General features: G+C 33.1%; 2 protein-coding genes across 6 annotated transcripts in view; both read left to right on the top strand.

Annotated features, from left to right (window-relative positions):
- The window catches only part of LOC111423536 (1-phosphatidylinositol 4,5-bisphosphate phosphodiesterase epsilon-1-like), a 169,523-nt gene that overhangs the window by 72,176 nt on the left and 70,412 nt on the right, over nucleotides 1–26,935 (top strand). The gene's annotated exons all lie outside the window — the stretch shown is intronic.
- Nucleotides 1,045–2,394, top strand: LOC111423033 (mitochondrial 2-oxoglutarate/malate carrier protein-like). Its single transcript, XM_071195449.1, has one exon. It carries the CDS (start codon nucleotides 1,371–1,373, stop codon nucleotides 2,292–2,294), a length of 924 nt encoding a protein of 307 aa, XP_071051550.1. The 5' UTR covers nucleotides 1,045–1,370; the 3' UTR covers nucleotides 2,295–2,394.

Raw genomic sequence — 26,935 nt, 5'->3', positions numbered from 1 at the left:
ACAATTAAAACTAGAACTAACACAAGACCTAGAACTAGAATTGTTAGTTCTTGTGTTAGTTCTACTGATTGTGCCAGAAAACTAGAACTAACACTAGACCTAGAATTAGAAACGCTCTAGAAACATCCGTGACGTAAGCTCTGAATAACAATTAAAACTAGAACTAACATTAGACCTAACACAAGATCTAGTGATAGTGCTTGTGTAAAACTAGAACTAATACTAGACCTAGAAAGTATTGATAGATATTATATTGATCGATATTTTCTAGTTCTAGGTTTAGTGTTAGTTCTAATTTTAATTGTTATTCAGAGCTTACATCACGGATTTGTTTTGCATTGAAATGTATTACTTTATTTTCCTTCAATTAATTTTCATTTATCTGTTAATAAATATATTAAACGGGATTTGAAAGAAAATGATTTTCAATAGTTGATGTTCTCCGTTTCACCTAGAAAAGGTCTTTTGCGAAACTACGGCGAATCCCAAAAGACACCGTAAATTATTAAATATCAACTCCTCGACTGCTTTCCTCTGGCTGACGAATACTAACTCGGGCTTTATATAAAATTAATGAAATTATAAAGCAAATCGACTGCATTCGTCGAGAAAATTCACGACATCTCGACGCTTGTAATCAATATCGTAGTGTTTTCGTGAATATTTCAAATCTTCGTTTAACTTTGAACCAGTTCCTGAATGTTACATATTTCTTTAAACTTACAATTTTATGAGATGTCATTGTAAACTTCAAATTTAAGGGTTACCAACCTAAACGTGGTGTTATTTCATTACCTGCTGCCATCTATTATCATAAACATCTAGTATATTTATAATTTTTAATGTAATTACGCTAGATGGCAGTTAAAATTTTAATTACAAATTTTTTCTATATATTATATTATTTTTTATATTTCTATATTTTTTGATATTAAAAAATTCCTAAATTTCTCTATAAAGTTGTATTTTGAAGAAATCGCGGGAGAAAGTGAACGTAATTCAAAATAAATTAATTCATTGTCATGGAACCGAAAAAAAAATCATTGTCATTTTGAAAATAATCATTCCAACATTTTCTATTCAAAAACAAAATTAATACAGTTAAAATGATTTTGAAAGTTTTTTCTTAACCAGAAAAAACAGGTCATTTATTATCAAAATTTTCGATTCCTTCTGGGAACTTGTATTAAATGAAAAACAGTCATCGAAATTTATTGGAAATGTCAAAAAGGTCGTATTGAGAACAGTCGTAAAATTTCTGTCAGAAGAAGTTATCAAAATTTATAGTTCATTCCTAGAAGGAGCCTTTCTTTTTCGCAAAATAACTCCCCTTTCCGCCCCAAAAATTGTGAGAATCAAACGGGATCAAAATGGGTAAAGATGAAGAGCACAAAGAAGTCCCGTTTCCGGCGTACGCAAAATTTTTAGTAGGAGGAGTTTCCGGTATGGTTGCATCCTATGCGGTACATCCCATGGATTTTTTGAAAACTCGTCTACAAATGTCTGGTAGCGGTGGTCAAAAAAAAATGTATTCTGGACCATTAGATGCGTTGTCGAAAATCACCAAAGCTGAAGGTGTTATGGCTGTTTTTAATGGGGGTACCGCCTGTATTGGTAGACAGATTATTTACGCGACATGCCGATTGGGTATTTACACTACTCTATTGGGAATGGCGCAAAAAGGTGACGAACCACCAGGTTTTGCCATAAAAGCAGGTTGTGGGATGGCATCCGGCTTAATCGCCGGATTTTTCGCAACCCCTATGGATTTATGTATTATTAGGATGATATCAGACGGTGCTAAACCACCGGACAAACAATTCAAATACCATCACGTTGTTAACTGTTTAATGAGAATTGGAAAAGAAGAAGGCGGGATACACGGATTGTACAGAGGCGCTTTTCCCACAACTTGTCGAGCTATGGTTGTAAACGGATCCGTTTTGGCAACTTACAGTCAAGCGAAAGAATTTCTTATGGGTATAGGCCAAAAGGAAGGTTTAGGTTTGCATTCGTGCGCATCAATCATTGCTGGCGCTGTAACAGCAATTGTATCATTACCAGTCGATATTATCAAGACGAGAATTCAAGCGTCTAAAGGCGCCGGAAATCCTTTAGTGATCGTTGGGGGTATCATAAAGAACGAAGGTCCGTTTGCTTTTTGGAAAGGGTTATCACCGTACTTTGTTCGATTAGCTCCGATGACGATACTTACATTTATTTTTGTTGAAAAATTCACCTATTGGTATCATATCTACGTTTTGGGTAATAAGAATCCGAAGAGTAATCTTTAAAGATTTGGAGAGAAAGATATGGGGGAGGTTTAGAAAAGAAATTTTTTTAAATTTTGTATTTTATAATCATTTTGAATTAAATACATATAAATTGATTACATTTGATTTCATTTAATTAGTATTATACAGGGTGTATCAAATGTCTCGAATATAGAGAATAATATTGTTCTAGGTCTAGTATTAATTTTAGTTTTGGTTCAATACAAATATACTGCTACACTCTCAGGGCGGAAAACAAAGAAAATGTTTTGAGATACTGTAAGGTAATGATTTATAAAAAAAATATTTAAGAAGTGACAATATACAGGCTGTCCGGAAATTGCGATCATATATTTAAAGGTGTGATTCTACATAAATCATAAAATCATAAAGAAAAGTTGATATAAAGGTGTGTCCTAAAATGCTTCCTTATCTTGAAAACGAGTGGTCGTAGACCATTTTATAAGCAGAACATTTTTTATGTATCTTTTTCTGTAGATTCTAATTTTGAAGTTAAAATAGTGAAAAGATCAAAGCAAATCCCTTATTTCCGCAACTGCACATTCCTTCTAATTTTTCATTCGGCTCGTAAAAATAGGTAGATATGCAAAATTTCGTGTTTTTGAAATAATGAGAAATAACCACATATTGAACGTCTTCTTCAAAGTGCTCTACCTCCATTAGGAAGCATTTTAGGACACACCTTTATATGAACTTTTCTTCGTGATTTTTTATGTACCCGTTCAAATATATGAGCGCAATTTCCGGACACCCCCTGTATAAAATGTGAAACAATGTTTTTCTTTATTATTCTATTTATATAATATTGTTATTTAGACGAAGTCTGTTTGTATTCTATGGAGAAAAGAAATAATAAAATTACTAATAAGCTTCTCTAACACAAGCTTTGTTGCCTTTCAATCAAACAGAACTTCTTTACAAAAAAAAAATACGTTGAATCGATCTGACCTTAATGCCTTTTAATTCCTCTGGATGGCCGTGGATTAATTTTGAGGATGATAATTTGCTCTCAGAGAAAATGGTGGAATAAAGAAAAAGCCTATATTGAAAAATGAAAATTCTATGCGTTAATATTAAGTTTCAGCAAAAAAAAATTCATTATTTTTTTTTATTTAACAAGAATGACAAAATCTTAACTCACTTTCTCTCTTTTTTTTAACACAAAAAACACAAAAGGGATAATATCCGTAACAATACATATAGCAAGTTAGAGCTATTAATACTAACTAGCATTATCTAGCATTGCCACTAGAACTAACACTAGACCTAGAACTAGAAATATTCGGGTTTAGCCGTACATCTCTAAAGACGGCTAAGCCCGAATGATTCTAGTTATAGGTCTAGTGTTAGTTCTAGTTTAAATTCGATAGAATTATATACCAACCTAGAGGTATTAATACTAACTAGCACAATCTAACACTGCCACTAGAACTAACGCTAGACCTAGAACTAGAATCATTCGGTTTTAGCCGTCTTAAGAGACGTGCGGCTAAACCCGAATGCTTCTAGTTCTAGGTCAAGTGTTAGTTCTAGATTTAGTTTGACAGAATTATATAACAAACTAGAGCTATTAATATTAACTAGAATTATCTAGAATTGTTACTAGAACTATCACTAAACTTAGAACTAGAAATATTCGGGTTTAGCCGTACGCCTCTAAAGACAACTAAACTCGAATGATTCTAGTTCTAGGTCTAGATTTAGTTCCAGTTTTAGTTTATAAAAGTATACAACCCAGCACTATCGAGCACTGTCACTAGAACTAACACTAGACCTAGAACTAGAAACATTCGGATTTAGCCGTATTTAGAGACGTGCTGTTAAACCCGAATGCTTCGAGTTCTAGGTCTAGTGTTAGTTCTAGTTTTAGTTTGATATAAATATATAACAATCTAGAGCTATTAATACTAACTAGCATTGCCACTGGAACTAACACTAGACCTAGAACTAAAAATATTTGGGTTTAACCGTCTTAAGAGACAAAGCTGAATGTTTCTAGATAATACTAGTTAGCACTAGATAGCGTATTTTATAATAATTTTGAATTAAATACATATAAATTGATTTCATTTGATTTCATTTAATAAGTATTATACAGGATGTATCAAATGTCTGGAATGTAGAGAATAATATGGTTCTAGTTCTTCTTGTTCAAGGTCTAGTGTTAGTTCTAGTTTTAGTTTAATAGAAATATATAGCAAGCTAGAGCTATTAATATTAACTAGCGTTATCTAGAATTGTGACTAGAACTAACACTAGACCTAGAACTAGAAATATTCGGGTTTAGCCGTCTTAAGAGACAAAACTGAATGTTTCTAGATAATGTTAGTTAGCACTAGATAGCGTATTTTATAATCATTTTGAATTAAGTACATATAAATTGATTTCATTTAATAAGTATTATACAGGTACATCAAATGTCTGGAATATAGAGAATAATATAGTTCTAGTTCTCCTTGTTCTAGGTCGAGTGTTAGTTTCAGTTGTTGTTTGATAGAAATATATAACAACCTAGATCTATTAGTACTAACCAGCATTATCTAGCATTGCCACTAGAACTAACACTAGATCTAGAACTAGAATCATTCGGGTTTAGCCGTCTTGAGAGACGTGCGGCTAAACCCGAATGTTTCTAGTTCTAGGTCTAGTGTTAGTTCTAGTTTTAGTTCGTTAGAAATACATACCAACCTAGAGCTATTAATACTAACTCGCACTATCTAGCACTGCCACTAGAACTAACGCTAGACCTAGAACTAGAAACATTCGGGTTTAGCCGCACATCTGTAAAGACGGCTAAACCCGAATGATTCTAGTTCTAGGTCTAGCGTTAGTTTTAGTTTTAATTTGATAGAAATATATAACAACCTAGAGCTATTAACACTAACTAGCATTATCTTGCATTACCACTAGAACTTACACTAGACCTAGAACTAGAAATATTCGGGTTTAGCCGTACTTCTCTATAGACGGCTAAGTCCGAATGATTCTAGTTCTAGGTCTAGTGTTAGTTGTACTTTTAGTTCGATAGAAATATATACCAACCTAGAGCTATTAATGCTAACTAGCACTATCTAGCACTGCCACTAGAACTAACACTAGACCTAGAACTAGAAACATTCGGGTTTAGCCGCACATCTGTAAAGACGGCTAAACCCGAATGATTCTAGTTATAGGTCTAGTGTTAGTTCTAGTTTTAGTTTGATAGAAATATATAACAACCTAGAGCTATTAACACTAACTAGCACTATCTAGCACTGCCACTAGAACTAACACTAAACCTAGAACTAGAAACATTCGGGTTTAGCCGCACGTCTGTAAAGACGGCTAAACCCGAATGATTCTAGTTCTAGGTCTAGCGTTAGTTTTAGTTTTAGTTTGATAGAAATATATAACATCCTAGAACTATTAATACTAACTAGCATTACCACAAGAATTAACACTTGACCTAGAACTAGAAATATTCGGGTTTAGCCGTACGTCTCTAAAGACGGCTAAGCCCGAATGATTCTAGTTCGTTAGTTCTAGTGACAGTGCTAGATAGCGCTAGGTTGTATACTTACTTTTATAAACTAAAACTGGAACTAAATCTAGACCTAGAACTAGAATCATTGGGGTTTAGCCGTCTTTAGAGACGTACTTTTACTAATCAAAGCTTTATTATTAAAATTTTGTAAAAAAGTTATTTCAATAATACTTCTATTTTTTATTGTAAACTGCGGCAAGCTAAAAAATTTGGTAAAATTTTGAGAAATTCGGAATAAAAGTGACATTCCTCTAAATTTTGTTTTCAAACTTGCCGGATGTGGTACTCTTATAGCACCGTAAAAAAAATAGCCTAATACATTAACAAATAACAAAAATATTGGTAAAATACGAACACGCTATAGGGACACGGAATCTTAATTAAAATGCCAGATTTCAGTTTATTTAGCCGAGGCTCTACATTGTTTGCCACAATTAACCACTTTTAAATCTGAAGACACACGGCTAAACCCAAATGTTTCTAGTTCTAGGTCTAGTGTAAATTCTAATTTTACACTAGCACTATTACTATGGAGAACTAACACTTGACCTAGAACTAGAAAGTTTCGGGTTTAGTCGTGCGTCTGATGACGAAAGAAAAAGGAACACCCTGTATTGAAAGGTTCAATACAGGGTGTGTCAAATGTCTGGAATATAGTCAATAACTTCGCCATTTGTGGTTTCAAAGAAAAATGTTTCAAATATAAGTTTTGTATAAAATATTTTTTTATAATGTTGATACCTACCAATATATATACTATATTTCATACATAATGGGCACGCTGTATATAACAATCTAGAGCTATTAATACTAACTAGCACTATCTAGTACTGCCACTAGAAATAACACTAGACCTAGAACTAGAATCTAGTTTCTAGTTCTAGGTCTAGTGTTAGTTCTAGTTTTAGTTTGATAGAAATATATAACAATCAAGAACTGTTAATGCTAACTAGCATTATCTAGTATTGCCACTAGAACTAACACTAGACCTAGAACTAGAAATATTCGGGTTAAGTCGTGTTAAGAGTCAAAACTGAATGTTTCTAGATAATGTTAGTTAGCACTAGATAGCGTTATGAATTAACAGATTAAAGCTTAAATTTGCTGTAATATTTACGCAAGCCAAACACAAACGAGTAGATTATTACCTAGTGTGTTTAAGGATAACAATTAGGGTAAATGTTGGGTTACTCTAAAGGTGTTTACACCTCGGGAATTTCACCCTTTACCCACATCGTTTTATTCCACTCTCAAAATTGAATAAAATTTGAAACTCGTAAATTAAAACCGATTAAAACATGAAATCAACTCGGAAAAGAGTAAAGGAACTTTTAATTGGTATTGTTTTCGAGAGAAGTAATTTAGTAAAACTGAGAGAGCGAATTGAGATCCACCCGAAACACGCGGACGATCCTTTGTTCCCCTTCGCTTTTACTGCTTTTACCTTTTCCACCTACGCCGACGGCGATCAATACGAACGAGGCCTACCGGAAGTTATAATTCAGAAAAGAACCGACTCGGAATCGGGGCTTAATTGCGTTATTTCAAACGGCTCGATTTAATTTTCCGACAAAAAATATATTTTTTAAGAAAAAATTTAATTTTTACTTCACCTAAAAGATCGTTCGTTATTTATTTAAGTTTTTAAAGGGAGAAAAAGGGTAAAGCTTCTTTGAGAGTGGCATTTATTTTTTTTAGGGGTGAATTCGTTGGGTTTAATGACACCGACATTACATTTTTAAGTGGAAAAATTCTTTTTTATGTTATAAATTACACTTTCTCAGAAAACAAATACATTTTTAACGTAAATAAAGTTTCGTTATCTTCCTATATCTAGATTCACGTTTTAATTAGACGTACAACAAATTTAAAACTTCAAAATAACATTGTTACCAACACGAACCTAGTGATTTTTTGTTTAACCAAAAAACTGGTTTTAAAATTAAACATGTATAGCCAACTATTAAAAAAAAAACGTTAATGTAACTACGTTAAATTAATGTAACTATTCAGAAAAAAGAATGGAAAAAATGTGAATACATAATTTATTGTGACAAAGTTTTTAAACTTCTTGTAACTTTTGAAGTGTGCTATGAAAAACAAGCCTTCTCAATGAGTTCTTGTCAAAGTCCCACTTGTTTCCGTCACTTGATGCATGAGCTAATAATTATTTGTTAGGCCATTTAATATTAGTACTAAAAAGAGTTAAAATCGATAACAATAATGTCGTCACACTTTTTTGGACCACTCCGTATATGCGAAAATATTTTCCAGAAATAGACTCATATACAGGGTGATTCATTAGCTCTATGACAAACTTTGGCAGATGAAAGGTGATGCGATTCTAAGGAAAAAATGTTATATGAATATGGGTCCGATTCATTTTGGTTAAAGAGTTACAAGCCTTTGAAAATTTTACACAGTTTAATAGGCAAATGAAAATGTAACATAAAAAATAAGTTTAAAAATTACAAAAATTGTTCGAAATGTCCGCCTTCAGCTTGAATGCACGCTTCACATCGACGAAGTAAAGATTTGCAACAATCGCAACAATAATTATGAAACACAAATACAGAGTTGGCTGTGATAACAAAACTGAGTTCTTTATGTCAAACATTTCAATTTACTCTATTCTGTGTGTTTCAAAGTTTATAATTGTCAGAGTTTTGATCGAAAACGAAAATGCATGTATTTACGACTGAAGAATATGCAGATATTATTTTTGTATACGGGCTTTGTAACGGAAACGCTCGGCAAGCAGCAAGAGAATACCTTCGTAGGTTTCCAAATAGACATCAACCTGCCTATACAGTGTTTAGTGCATCATTTCGCAGACCGAGAGAAACAGGTAACCCCGCTCCACTACATTCCGTTCGTCCCCATGATGTGAATGTACAAAATGAAGAACGTGTTATTGATGTAGTACTTGACGACTCTTCAATTAGTACTCGGCGTATAGCGAGCATGTTACAAATATCCCAAAGTTTTGTATGGCGAGAAATGTTACATCCGTTTCATCGCCAAAATGTTCAAGCATTACATCCTGGAGATACTGAGCAACGCTTAGCATTTTGCCACTGGATTATTCAGCAACATGCTCAAAATAATAACTTCATTTCCCAAGTTCTGTGGTCTGATGAAGCGTGTTTCACTAGGGACGGCATAAATAATTATCATAACGAACATGTCTGGTCCTTGCAAAATCCACATGCAATTAGACCAGGAAGATTTCAGCAACGGTTTAGTGTAAACGTTTGGGGTGGCATTTTTAACAATTCGTTGCTACCTGTATGGGTGATAAATGAACGCTTAAATGCAAATATGTACAGAAATTTCTTGGGACATAACCTTTTCAATTTTATCGACGACGTACCACTTCACGTCGTGATATGTGGTATCAGCACGATGGTGCACCACCACATCGAGGAAGAGAAGTTATCGCTTGGTTACATGAACATTTTCCAAACAAATGGATTGGCAATGGAGGTCCAGTAGTCGGGCCACCACGATCCCCAGATCTAAATCCGCTGGATTATTATTTCTGGGGACACATGAAGCAGCTTGTGTACCATGTAGAAATTACTACCCGTCAGCAACTACTGGACAGAATTCAAGATGCAGCTAATAGCATACGGAATAATCCAAATATCATACGTCGTGTGATAGAATCTTTACTTCGTCGATGTGAGGCGTGCATTCAAGCTGAAGGCGGACATTTCCAACAATTTTTGTAATTTTTAAACTTATTTTTTATGTTACATTTTCATTTGCCTATTAAACTGTGTAAAATTTTCAAAGGCTTGTAACTCTTTAAGCAAAATGAATCAGACCCATATTCATATAACATTTTTTCCTTAGAATCGCATCACCTTTCATCTGCCAAAGTTTGTTATAGAGCTAATGAATCACCCTGTATATAGTACAAGTCTGCGTTTGAAAGAAATTCCTAACTTAATTGGTATAGGAGCTATGGATGCCTGACGCACTGTTGCAAGATCCTGTATATTTCTATCGAACTAAAACTAGAACTAACACTAGACCTAGAACTAGAAACATTCTAAAGTCTAAAACAGTGTAAAGACAAGCTAAACCCAACCTAGCCACTTTCATTAGAACTAACGATAGACCTAGAACTAGAAACATTCGGGGTTAGCCGCACGTCTCTAAAGACGGCTAAACCCGAATGATTCTAGTTCTAGGTCTAGTGTTAGTTCTTTTTAAATGTTATTCAGTGCTCGATTGTTGTAAAGTTTTATTGAAGTAGTTGAAAGGTTAAAAAACATTAGATTATATAGTAGAACTAGAATTTGGGTTGGGCATTAACCATCCATACTAAATCGTATTTTTGACATTTCACAATTCACCAGATACTTTTTTTGCAAAAGTTTTTCAATTTTACAAAAAATAAGTGTAATTCAACCTGAAATTTCATCAAGGTACGTTGTTGAACACGGAAATTATTTATATAAAGTGATATTAGGTCCCATAAAGAAATTTTTCTCACCAAATTTGTAAGTAAAGAAAATATAACCTCACTTTTTATTCTGTCAATTTTAAATATTTTTTTTTATTATAATAATTTTACTATCTTTTAATAATTTATCTCTCATATCATAAATATTTCTCGCCAAACTTTTCCTATTTCGTTATATTATTGTAATGTTGAGATTTTAATATTTTTTTAACAAGAATAAAGTCTTTTTAAGCAATTACTCACCCCATCTAGCGGTAACCATCTATACTAAATCGTATTTTTGACATTTCACAATTCACCAGATACATTTTCTCCCAAAATTGTTCAATTTTACAAAAAATAAGTGTAATTCAACCAGAAAATTCATCAAGGTACGTTTTTGAACACGCAAATTATTTATTTAAAGTGATTTTAGGTCCCATAAAGAAACTTTTCTCCCCAAATTTGCAAATAAATAAAATATAACCTCACTTTTGAAACAGTCAATTTTAAATATTATAATTATAATAATTTTACTATTTTTTAATAATTTATCTCTCATATCATAAATGTTTCTCGTCAAACCTTTTCTATTATGTTACATTTTTATAATGTTGAGGTTCTAATGTTTTTTTAATAATAATAAAGTCTTTTTAAGCAATTACTCACCCCATCTAGCGGTAACCATCTATACTAAATCGTATTTTTGACATTTCACAATTCACCAGATACATTTTCTCCTAAAATTGTTTAATTTTACAAAAAATAAGTGTAATTCAACCAGAAAATCCATCAAGGTACGTTTTTGAACACGCAAATTATTTATTTAAAGTGATTTTAGGTCCCATAAAGAAACTTTTCTCCCCAAATTTACAAATAAATAAAATATAACCTCACTTTCCACCCTGTCAGTTTTAAATATTTTTTTTTATTATAATAATTTTACTATCTTTTCCTAATTTATCTCTCATATCATGAATATTTCTCGCCAAACCTTTCCTATTACGATAAATTTTTGTAATGTTGAGGTTTTAATGTTTTTTAATAATAATAAAATCTTTTTAATCAGTTACTCACACCATCTAGCGGTAACCATTCATACTCAATCATATTTTTGACATTTGACAATTCACCAGATGCATTCTTCCTAAAAATCTCTAAGGCCCGTTACTACCAAACCAATGTTATCTGTCAGTTAATCCATCTATAAGATACAATTTATCTCGTAGATAACAAGTTCGTGCGTACTACCACCTCCATTTATTTCATAGTTAAGAAATCCTTGAGATAACCAAGGAATCTAGGGATTTTTTAGTCTATTATGTTAAATTGACAGCTCTATGTGGTCAAAAAAATTAGGTATTTTGACGATATTCTAACCTGTTCTAACATTAAAATTAAAATTTGGAAATGGAGACTGAGAAAAGGCGACGAACCACCAATTTCATCAAAGAAGAATCTCGTATTATTGTATGTTAACATGTGATGGTAAACAATAATAGCACAACTAACATGATGAACGACTGAAGATGCCAATTGTATGTACACTCACTCCTGCAGAGTCTGCTATGGATAGCAACATGTTACCTATTGCATAAAACCGAAGAGTCAGCAACAAACGGTTTGAGTTTTACATTAAATAATAGCAATCAACAAATTACTTACATCATGGATGGAGGTTTTATTACATCTTCTATTTGATTCAAAATGTGATGAAAACTTTTTTTTGAGAGACTATTTAAATGGTCAACTCTACTCCTTATTATCCTTTCGCTTCTTATAGGAAATAATACATTGATTTCTTCCAAAATTTGTTCTTCATCTCCAATGTCGAAGAAATTATCCATGATGATTTTATCTAATGTTAATTATTAATAATTTTTTATTTAAGTTTTTATTTAGACTTTTCTAGAAGTTTTTATCCCTTAGATAGCAAATTATCCGACACCCAATCCACGGGTTACAGATATTTCAAAAGTTATCCCTTGGATAGCGGTATCTATAAGATAAATACAGTGGTAGTAACTAATTTTTAAGCTATCCGATAGATAACGCTATCAGAGACTTTAACTATGAGTGGTAGTAGTGGGCCTTATTATAGTTTATTGGTATATATGAATACAAAAAGTTCATAAATATAAAATCTATTTTTTTTAATTAAAAATACTTATGCGCCATCTCTTATTAACAAACCATATTATAAGACGATACGTCAAATTTGACACATCAATGACATAGTACGTTGTACTCAGATATTGACAATATAATAAAATAATATAATATAATAATATTGATCGTGTGAAGGGCGCTTTAATCTCGTTGTGTTTAAAAAAATTAAATTGTTTCATTTGAAATCGCCGTCTTTAGAGACGTATAGTGTTAATTTTACCTAGTAACTGTGCTGTTTCGTTTAATGAAATAAATACATTATGACTTTATAATCGAATATAAAAAGCTCGTTGTTGAAAAGGTACAAATCATGATATAATTGGAATTGCGTCAGTTTTCTGCGAACAAAGAAAAGAACACTTAGGACATTATTATTACAGTCCCTTTGGAAACAAGATCCTCAGAGCACGCTTTGAATAACAATTGGTTCTTTGTGAAAACTGGAACAATCGTCGAAGGAAATCTTACCATTATCGTTTTTGGAAACTTTCCCGACACGTTACCCCGCGATAATAATAACATGAAATAAAGAAAATTCTTTTTTTTAAATTAACCATTAAATCTTGTCGTTTCAAATCAAGTTGGGTGAATCTTAATTTCGTAAACTCCTTAACCCTTCTCTCGCGCGGACGAGATCCTTTTAACGTCGAAGTTGGCGACGACGTTGTAATTAATTTTAATCCGAGATGACAGGATGTGACGTTGCTATTCAGTGTAAACGCGGTAATGTTCTGTTCTCGCGACCCGTTTCAATACAACTTTAATATATCCACATCAGAATTGTTATAAGTTACCCCTAAAATAACAACTTTAACTTTCTCTAACTTTAAATAAAATTAAATAACCGAAAAATATTATATTATTTACGATGAAATTCAATTAACAATAATTTACGTAATCGTTTACGTAAAAGTGGGTCACCAGTTTTTGTTTTGCCAAAGATAACCACGGCAAATACGCTCACGCAATATTATTTCCATAGAAATATTTTTATTTACCCTCTGCTTTATTACGTGGCGTTCTAGTTTTCGTCAGAAATACTTTTCTAAATATTATATAACAGAATGGAAAATTAATGAAGTGTATTTATAACGGTTTTATGTGTAATGTGACCTCCATAACTATGATTAAACCCGATAAAATCTATAATACGTCGTACATTTTGCTTAATGGTCACATTAACATCGATATATCACTTCAAACATTGATGATGTGATTACAATTTACATCAAAAACTCATATTCTATTAGAAACCGGCGCATCCACCATTTTTTCATCATATTTAATCTTTTTGTATAATGATTAAGATCATTTTTTGGGATTAAATATAAAGGGGTCAACCAGAATAGATGGGAATTTAAGCCTACACTGACGATGCGATGGTGAGAAATAGAGAAGGAGAAATTATTAGTGAGCAATCACAGATATTAGAAACATGGGCCGAAAATTTTGAAAAAAAACTAAACATGAATGATGAAACAGAAGTGCCAATGAACACTTGGAAGGCATGAAAGACGCGGAAGATGAAAGCGAGAAATGTAGCACGGAAGAAGGAGTACTCAAAGCAATGAATAGGTTGAAGAATCATAAAGCACTTGGTATCGAACATGGGATCATATATGTAGGCTGGTGGAACTAATCTAGAAGCACTTAAAACTCCCAAAAGACTGGAACTACATTTTAAAGTAGTAGAATAGAAGTAAATCTAATTAACGACATATCATTTTGCTACAAATAAACTAAAGAATATGTTATTATTACATTTACATAGCTTGATGCAATATTGACGTGTTGAAAAAACAAAAACTTTCCAAACAGTGACAGGATATAGCTGACACTGCTTACAAGCAGTGCTGTCAACCTAAGCCCTCTTAATTTACTAATAATATTTCCCTCCTCCCACTCATTTATCCACAGTACACCTTGTGACAAAGGACTCCGGTCTCCCCTACAGATACAATTATATTTACAATAATCAAATAGTATATTAGTATTTAAAGTAAATGTTCCGCCAAACCGTTTTTGGAACACGCAAGAGAGGCAGGCCTAGGAGCAGATATAAGGACCAGGTGACAAAATGCTGGGAGTTAGAAACTGGAAGGCCAAGGCAATAAATTATGGCTACCAAAAAAAGTAATACTAAGTGATTTGCTAATAAAACTGAGCGAATGAGCATCTTTGAGTTATGTAACGGATCGACAGTCAGTTACTACAAGGAAGGAAAAAGACACAAAAAAAGTGCAGTAAAAGATAGATGAAAGGCAGACTAGAGAAGAAAACAAACACCTATATGTCAAGAAGAAGATAATTGAAGAGATAGCAGATGGCACCTCAAGGCATTTTTAAACCTTATTAAATTAGCTGCATTGCGAACGGCAGGCAAATCGTTTCATAACGCAATCGACTGTGCTGCAAAAGATCTGTGGTAGATTTCAGTATTATGGACTGGAAACATGAGTGTAGAGTCCGACATTGATCGAGTGGGCAAATCATGTGATGCTAAGAAGTGAAAGGCATCAAATAAATAAGCATACGAAATGATCTACGACTCTGGCAAGTCATCATCTGCAGGTTGTTACGATATGGAGTAATATGCTAAAACTTTCCTAAATCAAAAATGTACCATATACAATTGTTCTGAAGTCTTCCCTATTTTATATGAGAGAATAACAAAGACTACGCCGTACAACAGGAGGAAGGTAGCAGTGAAGTTTTTTCAAAGTATGGAAACAGAAGTAAACCCTCTTACAGACTCCCTGAACTTGTGACCGCCAAGACATCGCCGAATCCATTACCACACCAAGATTTTTGACCGTATTAGAAAATAGAATAACGATTCAGGTTAAGCCCATGACGTCTAGACCAGTCAAGTACCCTAGAGATCGTTGTTAAGATGCAACAAAGCATCTGGGAGGTTGTTAACAGTTGACGAAATATAAAGTTGAAGGATACAAATGATAGTTACACGAGATACCATCACTAATACTATTTATGAAAATTGAGAAGAGCAAAGGACCCAGCACACTGTCCTGGGGAACTCCACATTTGATATCAACAGGAGAAGAGAGTACAGATTCCACATGGACACGTAAAAACCGATAGGAAAGGTACGACTGGTACCAAGATACACAAGAAGAGGTAAAACCAATAGCAGAAAGCCTAGTTAATAGGAGGCCATGATCCACAGAATCAAAGGCCTTACTAAAATCAAGTAACACTAGCAAGGTAGCACAACGCTTATGGTGATCTTAATCAGTGCTGTAGTAGTACCATACTACGAAAACCAGACTGGAACTTGTTAAGAAAATTAAACTCAAGATATTTTTGAATCTGTAAATAAGCTACACATTCAAAAGAACAGTTGAAAATATAAGTTAGGGGAGTAATAACTATATCCAGAATGGGTCAGACGAATCTGAGTCCAATACCATCTGCTCCAACACTAGTGGTCTTGGAGTAAGTTAAAGCTCAGCATCTGTAACCAAGCTGAATGAAAAAAAAGCACGTTGGTAGATGAAAGGATTTTTTCATTAATAGTATTCTGCCTAGTTATGTTACTAACCACCACAGGAGGACCCGCAAAATTCTCCGCCAAAGCAGCAGTATCAAGAGTGGGTTGATCTGTGCAAGACTCTATAACACCAAGTGATCGCATTGTTTTCCAAAATGTTTTATGAGTTGCTCCAGACAACCTCTGACAGTGGTGCAATCTTTTTGCGTTTTTACATCGATGATTTTTTAAAAACGTTTGGATGGAGTTACGTACTCATGGGTTGATTCAGGGTAAGAAGAGGTCAGATCTCCCACTAGCGCTGCGGGACGCTGATAAAATTAACGATGATTTTGTCAATTTTATCGTTGGTGCGGGCTTCACGTGATTAAGCTTTGCTACCCATTTGTGCTTCCTTTTATTTTGCACTTTATTAATTTTTGACTGCGAGAAAATGTTTTTATGGACTGTTGGAAGCAAGGTCGAGTGGTACCGTTAGCAAAGTCTGTCAACCCGGAGTCCTTTAAAGATTTGAGACCTATAACTATACTTCCGATACTATCTAAAATTCTTGAGAGTGTAGTTGATTTACAGGTCACTTAGATTCATACAGTATTCTCCCTGATAAGCAGTCAGGCTTTAGGCTGGGATATAGCTGCGACAGACGACATCTTGTCGAACACTGACCAGAGTAATTGTACTTTGTTAACTTTGCTTGATTTTACTAAGGCATTTGACACCATAAATCATATTATCATTGTTACATTATATCGGCCTTGGGTCGGGTGCTATAAAATATTTACAAAATTATTTGAGTCATAGGAGTCAGTATGTCAGTCTTCCAGCCCGCTGGCTCCTGGTTCTTTGGGGGTTTCTAGGGGAGTTTCTGCTGATTCATATAATGATACTGCCAGCAGTATTTCGTCTTCTATTAGCAATATGTAGTCTTCTCCCAACAGTATTTAGTCTTCTGCAAACAGTTTCTAGTCTTTCAATATAATTTTCTGTGAGACGTATCTAGTCTTCTTCCGGCAATATCTAATCTTTTGCAAGTAGTATCTCGTCTTCTGATAAATGTAATCTTTTGCAGGGAGCATCTAGTCTTCAATTAGTTATTTGTAGTCTTCTATCAGCACTATCTCATCTTCTATTAGCAATATGTAGTCTTCTGATTCATATAATCTTCTGCAATTAAAATTCTGCCCTAAACAAATTAGAGATCTCGTCTTCTATTAGCAATATATAGTCTACTGGCAGCAGTATCTAGCAAGATTTGCCTCCAAGGCGTTGAAAGAAAGAAAAATAATTCTTTCAACTTCTTGGAATAACTTCTTGACGATGTGCCTGAAGATGCCTAATTGTTAGGTGAAACATATGTCGCACTTAAATTTAATAAAAAACTTATATTGATCGTTGAACATACGTCTTTCATTTCAATTTAGCAGTATATTATCAATCTTCTGCAAGGAGTATCTAGTCTTCTTACGCAGTATTTAAACATTTGCAAGCGGTATCTCGTCTTCTATTAGCAATGTATAGTCTTCTTGGTTTATCCACTTCATAAACAAGTAAGTTTTTCAACTTATTTTGTAAAACTTCTACCGTTTTAAGAAAAGTTTTTTCTCTTTAACAGCAAATGTAATTCACTTTGATGAAGGTTGTAATTCGACAACCGAAATATATTAGCAAATTGTAAAAAGTTTTTCCTGTGCTTATTTGACCGTTCACCCCGAATAGATCGTTTAAAATTTGCCTCCCACGGTTATCGGTCGAAGATACTTCTTGCCGAATATGTATAGTCTTCTGACAGCAGTATTTCTTCTTCTATTAGCAATATGTAGTCTTCTCCCAGCAGTGTCTAGTCTTCTGCAAACAGTATCTAGTCTTTAGATTCATATAATCTTCTGTAAGACGTATCTAGTCTTCTTCCGGCAGTATCTAATCTTTTGCAAGTAGTATCTCGTCTTCTGATAAATGTAATCTTTTGCAGGGAGCATCTAGTCTTCAATTAGTTATTTGTAGTCTTCTGTCAGCACTATCTCGTCTTCTATTAGCAATATGTAGTCTTCTGCCAGCAGTATCTAGTCTTCTGATTCATGTAATATCTAATATATCTTATATATTCATATAAGGGAGTATAAATGGATCCGCTAGAGCAGCAGCATCAAGAGTGGTTAGATCTGTGGGAGACTCCATAACACCAAGTGATCGCATTGTTTTCCAAAATGTCTTATGAGTGCCTCCAGACAACCTCTGACAGTAGTGCAATATTTTAGCATTTTTGATAATTACAACGGTCGCGCAGCACACGATAATGTTCCCAATTGGCAGCAGAACAATAAAGTTCTCCCGCATGAGAGAACTAATTTGATCATTCAGCTTCTTCGGAGCGTTATTATCACAGAGGTCAAGAACCTTGGAATTAAAGTACTCCACCTTAGCATCTATCTCAGGCAATCGGTAAAGTCTGCTTGTTAACATTGTTTTTATCCACCAAAGGCACTCTTCGAGATTCCAATACCAAATTAATACTTCTAAAAGTGGTTTTGTCAAAAGATCCCTCTATGTCAAGGAAAGCTCCCAATATAGTTTTTTTCTAGACGAAAATGATTTGGATAAAAATGATCTGATTTAGAGAGTTATTCATTAAACGATAATAAATATCACAGCTTTTAAAATGAAATGAAATTAAATTAAACGCAGTATCCGTTTGCTTTATTATTCCCGATTGTCTGATTTAATTAAAATGTAATAATCACTTTTTGAATGAGTACATTTTCAAACGACTACGACATCCGAACGAAATTGCCGCAAATTCGTCCACGTCAATTATAATTACGAGAATTTGATTCTAGAACTCGTTGTTTCGCGATTTTAGTTGCTCTGTTATCGAAATGTGACATTTCGAAATTGTTCGGGCGTGACTTGGCAAAATTAAGCATAAAATTCGATATGAATCAATTCAATTCCGGCTCCTCCGCCAATTATTTTAGTTAATTTCTTTTTTCGCATCAAAAACCGTTTTTTGTGTTATCCCTTTTTTTTGCTTTTTTCTTTCTCGACTGGTGAAGAGAAACGATTCCGCCTCCAAAAACACTTTCCGCACGATTTATGACTTAATTCCCGTGACGTCGGGGTGACGTGCAGACAATTTCGGGCTTATTGCACCCTCATTGTTTCAACCCCACAAGATATTCTCCGATATATTTTAGACAAGAAGGCCGTCTAAATGAATACGTTGCTTGATTTATAAGAAAAAATTAGTTTTTTTTATTTTAAAAATGGGAATCTAAACGTTTCTCAATGCCAGTCGAGTTGAGTTGAGTTTTGTAGGAAGGGTGAAATTTCTTTTTTCGTTCTCTATCTGAAAACGCTAAATTGCCGTTCGCTTTTTCGCGAAATTGGTTCTCGTCCGGTTGAGAACGTCTTCCTACGATTTCTACGGTTTGGGTCCGGTTCTATCAGGATAATTGGAAAGCGTTTCGGGTACTGGATAATTGAGAGAGAGAACCGTTCGTATACGATGGCTCTAAAAAAGCTGATTTCGAATGAAACGATGTTGCACGAATTTGAAAAGTTTTGCACTTTATTAAGTAACAAATTAGTAATATACGATATAAACTAGTCCCCATAGTTAATAATACCACAAAGTTCATAACAGTACGTGCTTAATCGACAAAATGTAATTATGTACGATAGTTTGAACCGGAAGAGTTATCTGAAACGCGGACAGAACAAAGGGAATCGCGGATTGCAAATGATCAAATTGCACAAGCCTCTCTATTCACAGTATATGTAGATATCAATCCCTTTCAGCGCAAACATGACAGAGTAACCTTTATTTTTTGTTGAATCATAAAAAATCTTTCCCGAAGAGAAAACGTTGAAGTCGTAATATGAAGTTGAACGAAAATCTCAATTAAATAAATTGAACCCGGCCATTATACGTTTTAATTATGTAAAAGTGGGCGTAATGTTTTAAGAGGTGGAATGCAAATGGTCGGTGGACTTTCACGTAAACCCACACAGCGTTGCTACGAATACCTGAACTACGAGGAGACTTTATTGACCTAATTATAACTTGATGCCCAGCACGGCTTCGCCCGGAAGTTTATTAGTTAATACCGAAAGGACAAAGCCGACATTTAGCAAATTAATGTACATATTTTTTTCAATACGGTAAAACATTGATATTAATACAGGGAAGAGGGGGTGTTTGTAATAACCAAAAACATGTAAGAAAAATTTTAAATGAAAAATATACCCTGAATAATAACTAAAACTAGAAGTAACACTAGACCTAGAACTAGAAAAATTCCCCAACCCAACCCGAATATTTCTAGTTCGCGGTCTAGTGTTAATTCTTGTTCTACACTAGCACTGTTACTAAGCGGCCCTTACACGATCAATAATATTGACAATACCTTAGCATATTGACAGTAATATTAGCAGTGTAAGGTGAAAAATTTTATTGACGGTAAATATTGATGGAGTATTGATAAAAATCCGGATTTTCTGATTTTAGGACATCAATACTAGAAATAGACAATACTATTGACCATGTAGAGTTGGCGCCAATATTTCCATCGATACTCAGTGTAATAAACTCAACGTTCAAAATTAAATACCTACTTTTATTTAATTATAACAATAACAAAACATGTCTATTAACACACTGAAAAACATGTTATTTTAACCCTTTAAGGCTCCTTAACCGCTTGATGAGAATATGTTTGACGACAGAGAAACGAAAGTTCAAAAAAGGATAGCATGTACTGGCAAGACATTCCCACTGTTTTCCTATTGAGTAATATGCATTTTATCAATGAAGGAATGAATAAATAGATTTATGAATAATGTATTTACAACCTGAAACAATTAAGAACTGTGGGTACCTAAAATTTATTAAACTAAATTTATATTGAATAAAAATAATAAATTAAATATCGGTGAAACCCAAAATTAGTAAATAGTTGCTTGCAATCGGGGAGCTTTTTGACCTATACTTTAAAATTAGTACAGACAGTAATGTGAAGGGTTGCCGTTTGTTACCGCAAAGAAGTGCTGCATGTACATTGATGTCAAACACCAAGCATATTTAATTATTGCAATATCATTGCAGAGTACACACAAGTTGTTGCAGTTTTTGAAACAGAAGTAAACCAGAAGAAAATAGAAGAAAAACCCCTAGTGACATAATTTCTCAACAATCGTAAAAATAATTCGTAAAATAATCGAACATATCTCTAAAATCGGAAAGGGTGATTTCTACCTTTAAAACGGCGATCGGGCAAAAATGACAATACACGTGTCGAATATTTTTCCATACCCTACTTGTATGTCAAGTTTCAAGAAAATCGCCGTATGGCACTTCCCTAGTGTTACTTGAAAGTATACAGGGTGATTCTCAACCTATACACATAAACTCGAGGATTTATTCATTATTAGTAAAAGTTTTTTAGTTTCTCTAAATCTAAATAATGTGTTTCCTGGAAAATGAATAGGTCGAGATGGTCCAATGACCTGGCTACCGTGATCGCCCAGCCTCAACCCTCTTGATTTTTACTTGTCGGGTCACTTAAAAAGCAAAGTGTACGTAACGGAAGTTAATACTGAGCCAATATTGCAAAATCATTTACATGCTGCTGCCCAGACAATTCGCCAACACCCTGGTTTAGACCGCGCTAATGGGAGATCGTGGATTCCGGGAGGCCAATTGATAGAAAATATGGGAAATCACTTCGAACACTTGCTGTGATGTTATTTTAAAATGTTCTATGTATTCTTGATAGTTAATATCACGGATATCTATGAAACAAAAAATCTTTTACTACAAATTTTTTTGCCTATTAGTCATTATTCGTCGTGAGTAGTAAATCTCCAAGTTTATGCGTATAGGTTGAGAATCACCCTGTATTTATATAAAATAATAATAATATAAAAATACACTTTTGGTTCGTATTTACGCGCAAATCGATAATCAGAACATTGTATAGCACGATATCAGAAAAAGTAAGCTTCCTCCCCTTTCATAGTATGCAGTCGGTAGACAAGAACTATGTCTACAAACTTGTTTTTTATCTATGTCTGCGGTTTTTTTACGTTACAAACCACTCGCCAGAGATTCACATAGCCAGCCCACATGTTTTTTTCATTAACCAATCATCGCTCGTGAGGTCCGGGAAGTAATAGTATATTATTCAACAAGCGTATAATGGCGGCTGTTACCCACGAAGAAGAAGTTGCAACACGAGCGAGCGAGTGTTGTAATCTGAGTGGGTAACATCCATTATACGCAAGTTGAATACTATACTTTATCTACAACTATTTAATTTTGAAAAAAAAATCAAAAAAACGAAAAAAAAATAAACTTGATAGACATTTCAGACATAACCTCAATATAAGAAAGCTGTCATTTCTGTTAATATTTTATTTTTTGATTAGTAGGCAGTGTCAGAAGTGTGGAATAATGGCCTCATTATTCAACACTTTGTCTGTCATGGGTAATGAGTGTCATTACCCGTCAAAAATCAATTGTATAACGAATAGATAATTCAATAGTTGTAGATAAAATATATTCCAAAATATTAAAATTTAATGTAAAACCGTAAATTACTAATTACGGGTTTATTATTAATATTTCGTAAAAGTGCTACAGGAATAATGTTTCTATTTTATTGTTTTACATCCGGGCCAAGAAGAAAAATCGTAAAAATCTTACTATTTTCAAAAATAAGGCAATATTTTTCTTCAAATTTCATTTTCTGTTCTTGTCCCGGATGCATAACTATTGTAGAAACATGACAAATGATAAATTAATCCAATCCATTAATAAATAAGGAAGTAATTCGAAATCTACGGTGACAGACTCGGTTAAGGAGCCTTAACGAGCAAATTATTTTTTCGTTTTTAGAAACTATTTAGTTGTGGTAATGCAGCTATTTGACCTTATTGATAAGTGGTCTCTATAGAAGCCACTAAGCGTTAAAGGGTTAACCCAGATGATTTGAAAACAGGTTTAATTCTTATTTTCTATATTACACTCAGTTGCCTGTGAATAAGTGGTGAAAATGACCGACCCATTAACTTACGTTGTTGATGTTCAACACGATGAAGATAGTGTTGGTTCCTCCAGTTGGTTCATGTCTTGTAGGACATATCTAAAGGTTTCAATTACAGCTTTGCTGATAGTTGCTGGGGACATTATAACAGAAAACTTCAAGTCTTCAACATTTCTTCCTGTGGCCAAGTACCTCAGGGTTAAGGCTAATCTTTCCCTAACACTTGTACTTTCTCTCATATTGCTATCCTGTCTTTTCAAAAATGGTTCAACCACCTATAACGATTTGTTTGTTAAAGGAACTTTCATCCATTCAAAAGTAGTTTTGTAATCATCAACACCGCAGAGGTTGATTTTTTGTCAACAGTACTAGATAAGAATATTCATCTCTCTTCTTCAACCATTCTTTCATCAAGTAATAATCCAAGCGCCAAAATAAAAGCTACGCAAGCTTTTGTACCATTATCCTTATTTATCATTACGTATGTAGATTCACCCTGTTCGTGGTAAAAAGTTAACTTATTGATCATGTAAGGTAGTGAAGTATTGAGACTGGTTACCACGAGGATTCATGGTTGTATTGTCAATACTATTGATCGTGTAAGGGCCGCTTAATATTATATTGTCAATATCTGAGTACAACGTGCTATGTCATTGATGTGTCAAATTTGACGTTTCGTCTTATAATATGGTTTGTTAATAAGAGATGGCGCGTAAGTCTTTTTAATTAAAAAAATAGATTTTATATTTATGAACTTTTTGTATTCATATATATCAATAAACTATAATAATTACATAAAAGCGTCTATCAACTTACTAAATTGTTTGCCACGAAAGTGAGGAGAAAAAAGTTAGGTTATATTTCGATAAAAGTTGTTTTCCTGATTAATTTGAAGAATAAAAATCTTTCCTGGAACTTAAAATGCCCTTAAATGAATACCTTGCGTATTCAAACACGTAATTTGATGGATTTTCTTGTTGAATCATACTTATTTTTTGATAAACTTAGAGATTTTTAGGAAGAATGCATTTGGTGAATTGTTAAATGTCAAAAATACGATTGAGTATGGATGGTTACCGCTAGATGGTGCGGGTAACTGATTAAAAAAGACTTTATTATTATTAAAAAAAATTAAAACCTCAACATTACAAGAATTTAACGTAAAAAATGTAAAGTAGCTATCTTTTGGTATATTATATCAAAAGATAGTAAAATTATTATAATACAAAAAAATATTTAAAATTGACTGGATGAAAAGTGAGGTTATATTATATTTACTTGCAAATTTGGGAAGAAAAGTTTCTTTATGGGACCTAAAATCACTTTAAATAAATAATTTGTGTGTTCAAAAACGTACCTTGATAAATTTTCTGGTTGAATTACACTTATTTTTTGTAAAATTGAACAATTTTAGGAGAAAATGTATCTCGTGAAATGTGAAATGTCAAAAATACGATTTAGTATAGATGGTTACCGCTAGATGGGGTGAGTAACTGCTTAAAAAGGTTTTATTATTATTAAAAAACATTAAAACCTCAACATTACCATAATATAACGTAATAGGAAAGGTTTGGCGAGAAATATTTATGTAATAAGAGATAAATTACCAAAAGATAATACAATTATTATAAAAAAAATTATTTAAAATTGACAGGATAAAAAGTGAGGTTATATTTTTTTTATTTACAAATTTGGGGAGAAAAATTTCTTTATGGGACCTAAAATCACTTTATTAATTTAAATTTCTGGTTGAATTACACTTATTTTTGGTAAACTTGAAGAATTTTATATATCTGGTGAATTGTGAAATGTTAAAAATACGATTTAGTATGGATCGTTAATGCCCAACCCAAATGATTCTAGTTCTACTATACAGTGTGTCCCAGGATAGATGTTACAAGAGGTATAATGACTTAAACATTTTTGAATTTTATTTTAAGGCTGAGGAATTAAGCCCTGCTTGGTGTAGAGAGAATTTTAAGTATATTTTCATATTTTGAAAATCAACAATTTTGAGTTCATGTAAAGTAAGCTTTTTGGTCATGATACGGCAAAATATCATTAAGAAAAGTTGTTCAGAATGAGAAATTATGAAAATGTGATGGTTCAACTAAAGTAGATAGATCTTTCATCAAAACTTAAGAATGAAAGGCGATGGAGAAAATTTTTTAGGAATAAATTGTTTATTATGAACTAAAAAAGCATCATCCATAAACAAATTTAGTTTAGGTATAATGATTTTCTAGTGATAAAGAAAAAATCACCAAAATGTTAAAATTGAGTACATTTGGTATTAAAATAGATCATAACTCAAAAATTAAAGGTGATGGAGAAAAGTATATTTCAAATAAATTGTTTATTATGAACTAAAAGGACATCACTCATAAACAAATTTAGTTTAGATGTAATGATTTTCAGGTGATAAAGAGAAAATCCCCAAAATGTCAAAATTGGGTACTTTTGGTGTTAAAATTGATCATAACTCAAGGATGAAAGGCGATGGAGAAAAGTTTTTTAGGAATAAGTTGTTTATTGTCAACTAAGAAGACATCATCCATAAACAAATTTAGTTTAGGTACAATGATTTTCTAGTGATAAAAAAAAATCACCAAAATGTCAAAATTGGGTACTTAATTAAAGGTGGTGGAGAAAAGATGGAGAAAACTTTGTCGTCAAATAACTTTATAACCTATTTGTCAAGTTTGACGTACAATTTCATGGCCGACTACTAAATTTTCTCTTATTTTAGGTAACATTACGTAATACGTGTCTTTAGTTATTTAAGTTTTTTATGAAAACGACAAAGTTTTTTAAAAAATAATACGAGTAAGAAAATTTTTAGAATTAAATTCCACATGAAATGAAGTAGTGATGTATTAAATCCGTCAAAAGGTTAAAAATCTGCCAAAATGTAGGGTACCATCAGCCTTAATCAACTCTATGAAATGCCTCAATTGAGTTTAATTTGCTACCAATTAATACCCTTGGTACACTCATAACCAAATTTGGTTTTTCTTAATGTATTACGAAAATATTGAACTTTTAAAAAATTTAAGAGCCAACTTTGAAGGCCTATAACTCCTCAGATGTACAACTTATTGTTAGTATAGAGGTAAGTTACGTTAAATCATCTTAATTTATTGTCCTCTACATGTCCCTGCTCTGTGTCGGTTCTTTTATGAATCACCCTGTATTTCTATAGAACTAAAACTAGAACTAAGACTGGAACTAAATCTGTATATATCAACCTAAAGGTATTAATACCAACTAGCACTATCTAGCACTACCACTAGAACCAACACTAGACCTAGAACTAGAAACATTCGGGTTTAGCCGCACGTCTCTAAAGACGGCTAAACCCGAATGATTCTAGTTCGTGGTCTAGCGTTAGTTCTAGTGACAGTGCTAGATAGCTAAGTTGTATACTTTTATAATCTAAAAGTGGAACTAAATCTAGATCTAGAACTAGAATCAATCGGATTTAGCCGTCTTTAGAGACGTACGGCTAAACCTAATAATAATCGAGGTTTTTGCTGTATTAATGTTTAAATTTGATTGATAAAGAAATTGGTGGAGGAGCCGGATCATTTCTAAAATTTTTTATTATTGTTGAAAAACAATAATTTAAGTGGATTTATATTTGAGTTAATGACTATCAAGTGAAGTAAAGTTCGAGTGTGGTTGAACGTCCCTCTTATGTTGAAGGTCTTGACGTTTATGGGTACGCCCCTATGTTCGATTATAACTTGGTCATAACGGCGATTGGGTGCAATTTATCACGTAGACGAATATTAATGGATTATCGTGACAAATCTATTTGTGTGGTCCTCTCCTGCGATTGAAGATTTAATCTAATTTTATCATGATATTCTTGTTTTTTTAATAAACGAACTTTAAGTGTTAAATTTAGCCCCGCTATAAACTTGAATTTATGTGAGGTTATAA

The sequence above is a fragment of the Onthophagus taurus genome, chromosome 3 (genome assembly GCF_036711975.1).
Source record: "Onthophagus taurus isolate NC chromosome 3, IU_Otau_3.0, whole genome shotgun sequence".
Taxonomy (NCBI): Eukaryota; Metazoa; Arthropoda; class Insecta; order Coleoptera; family Scarabaeidae; genus Onthophagus; species Onthophagus taurus.
This window is presented reverse-complemented; position numbering and strand designations above follow the sequence as displayed.

Excerpts from the sequence above, each read along its gene's own strand:
- LOC111423033 (XM_071195449.1), top strand. The coding sequence starts at position 1,371 with ATGGGTAAAGATGAAGAGCACAAAGAAGTCCCGTTTCCGGCGTACGCA.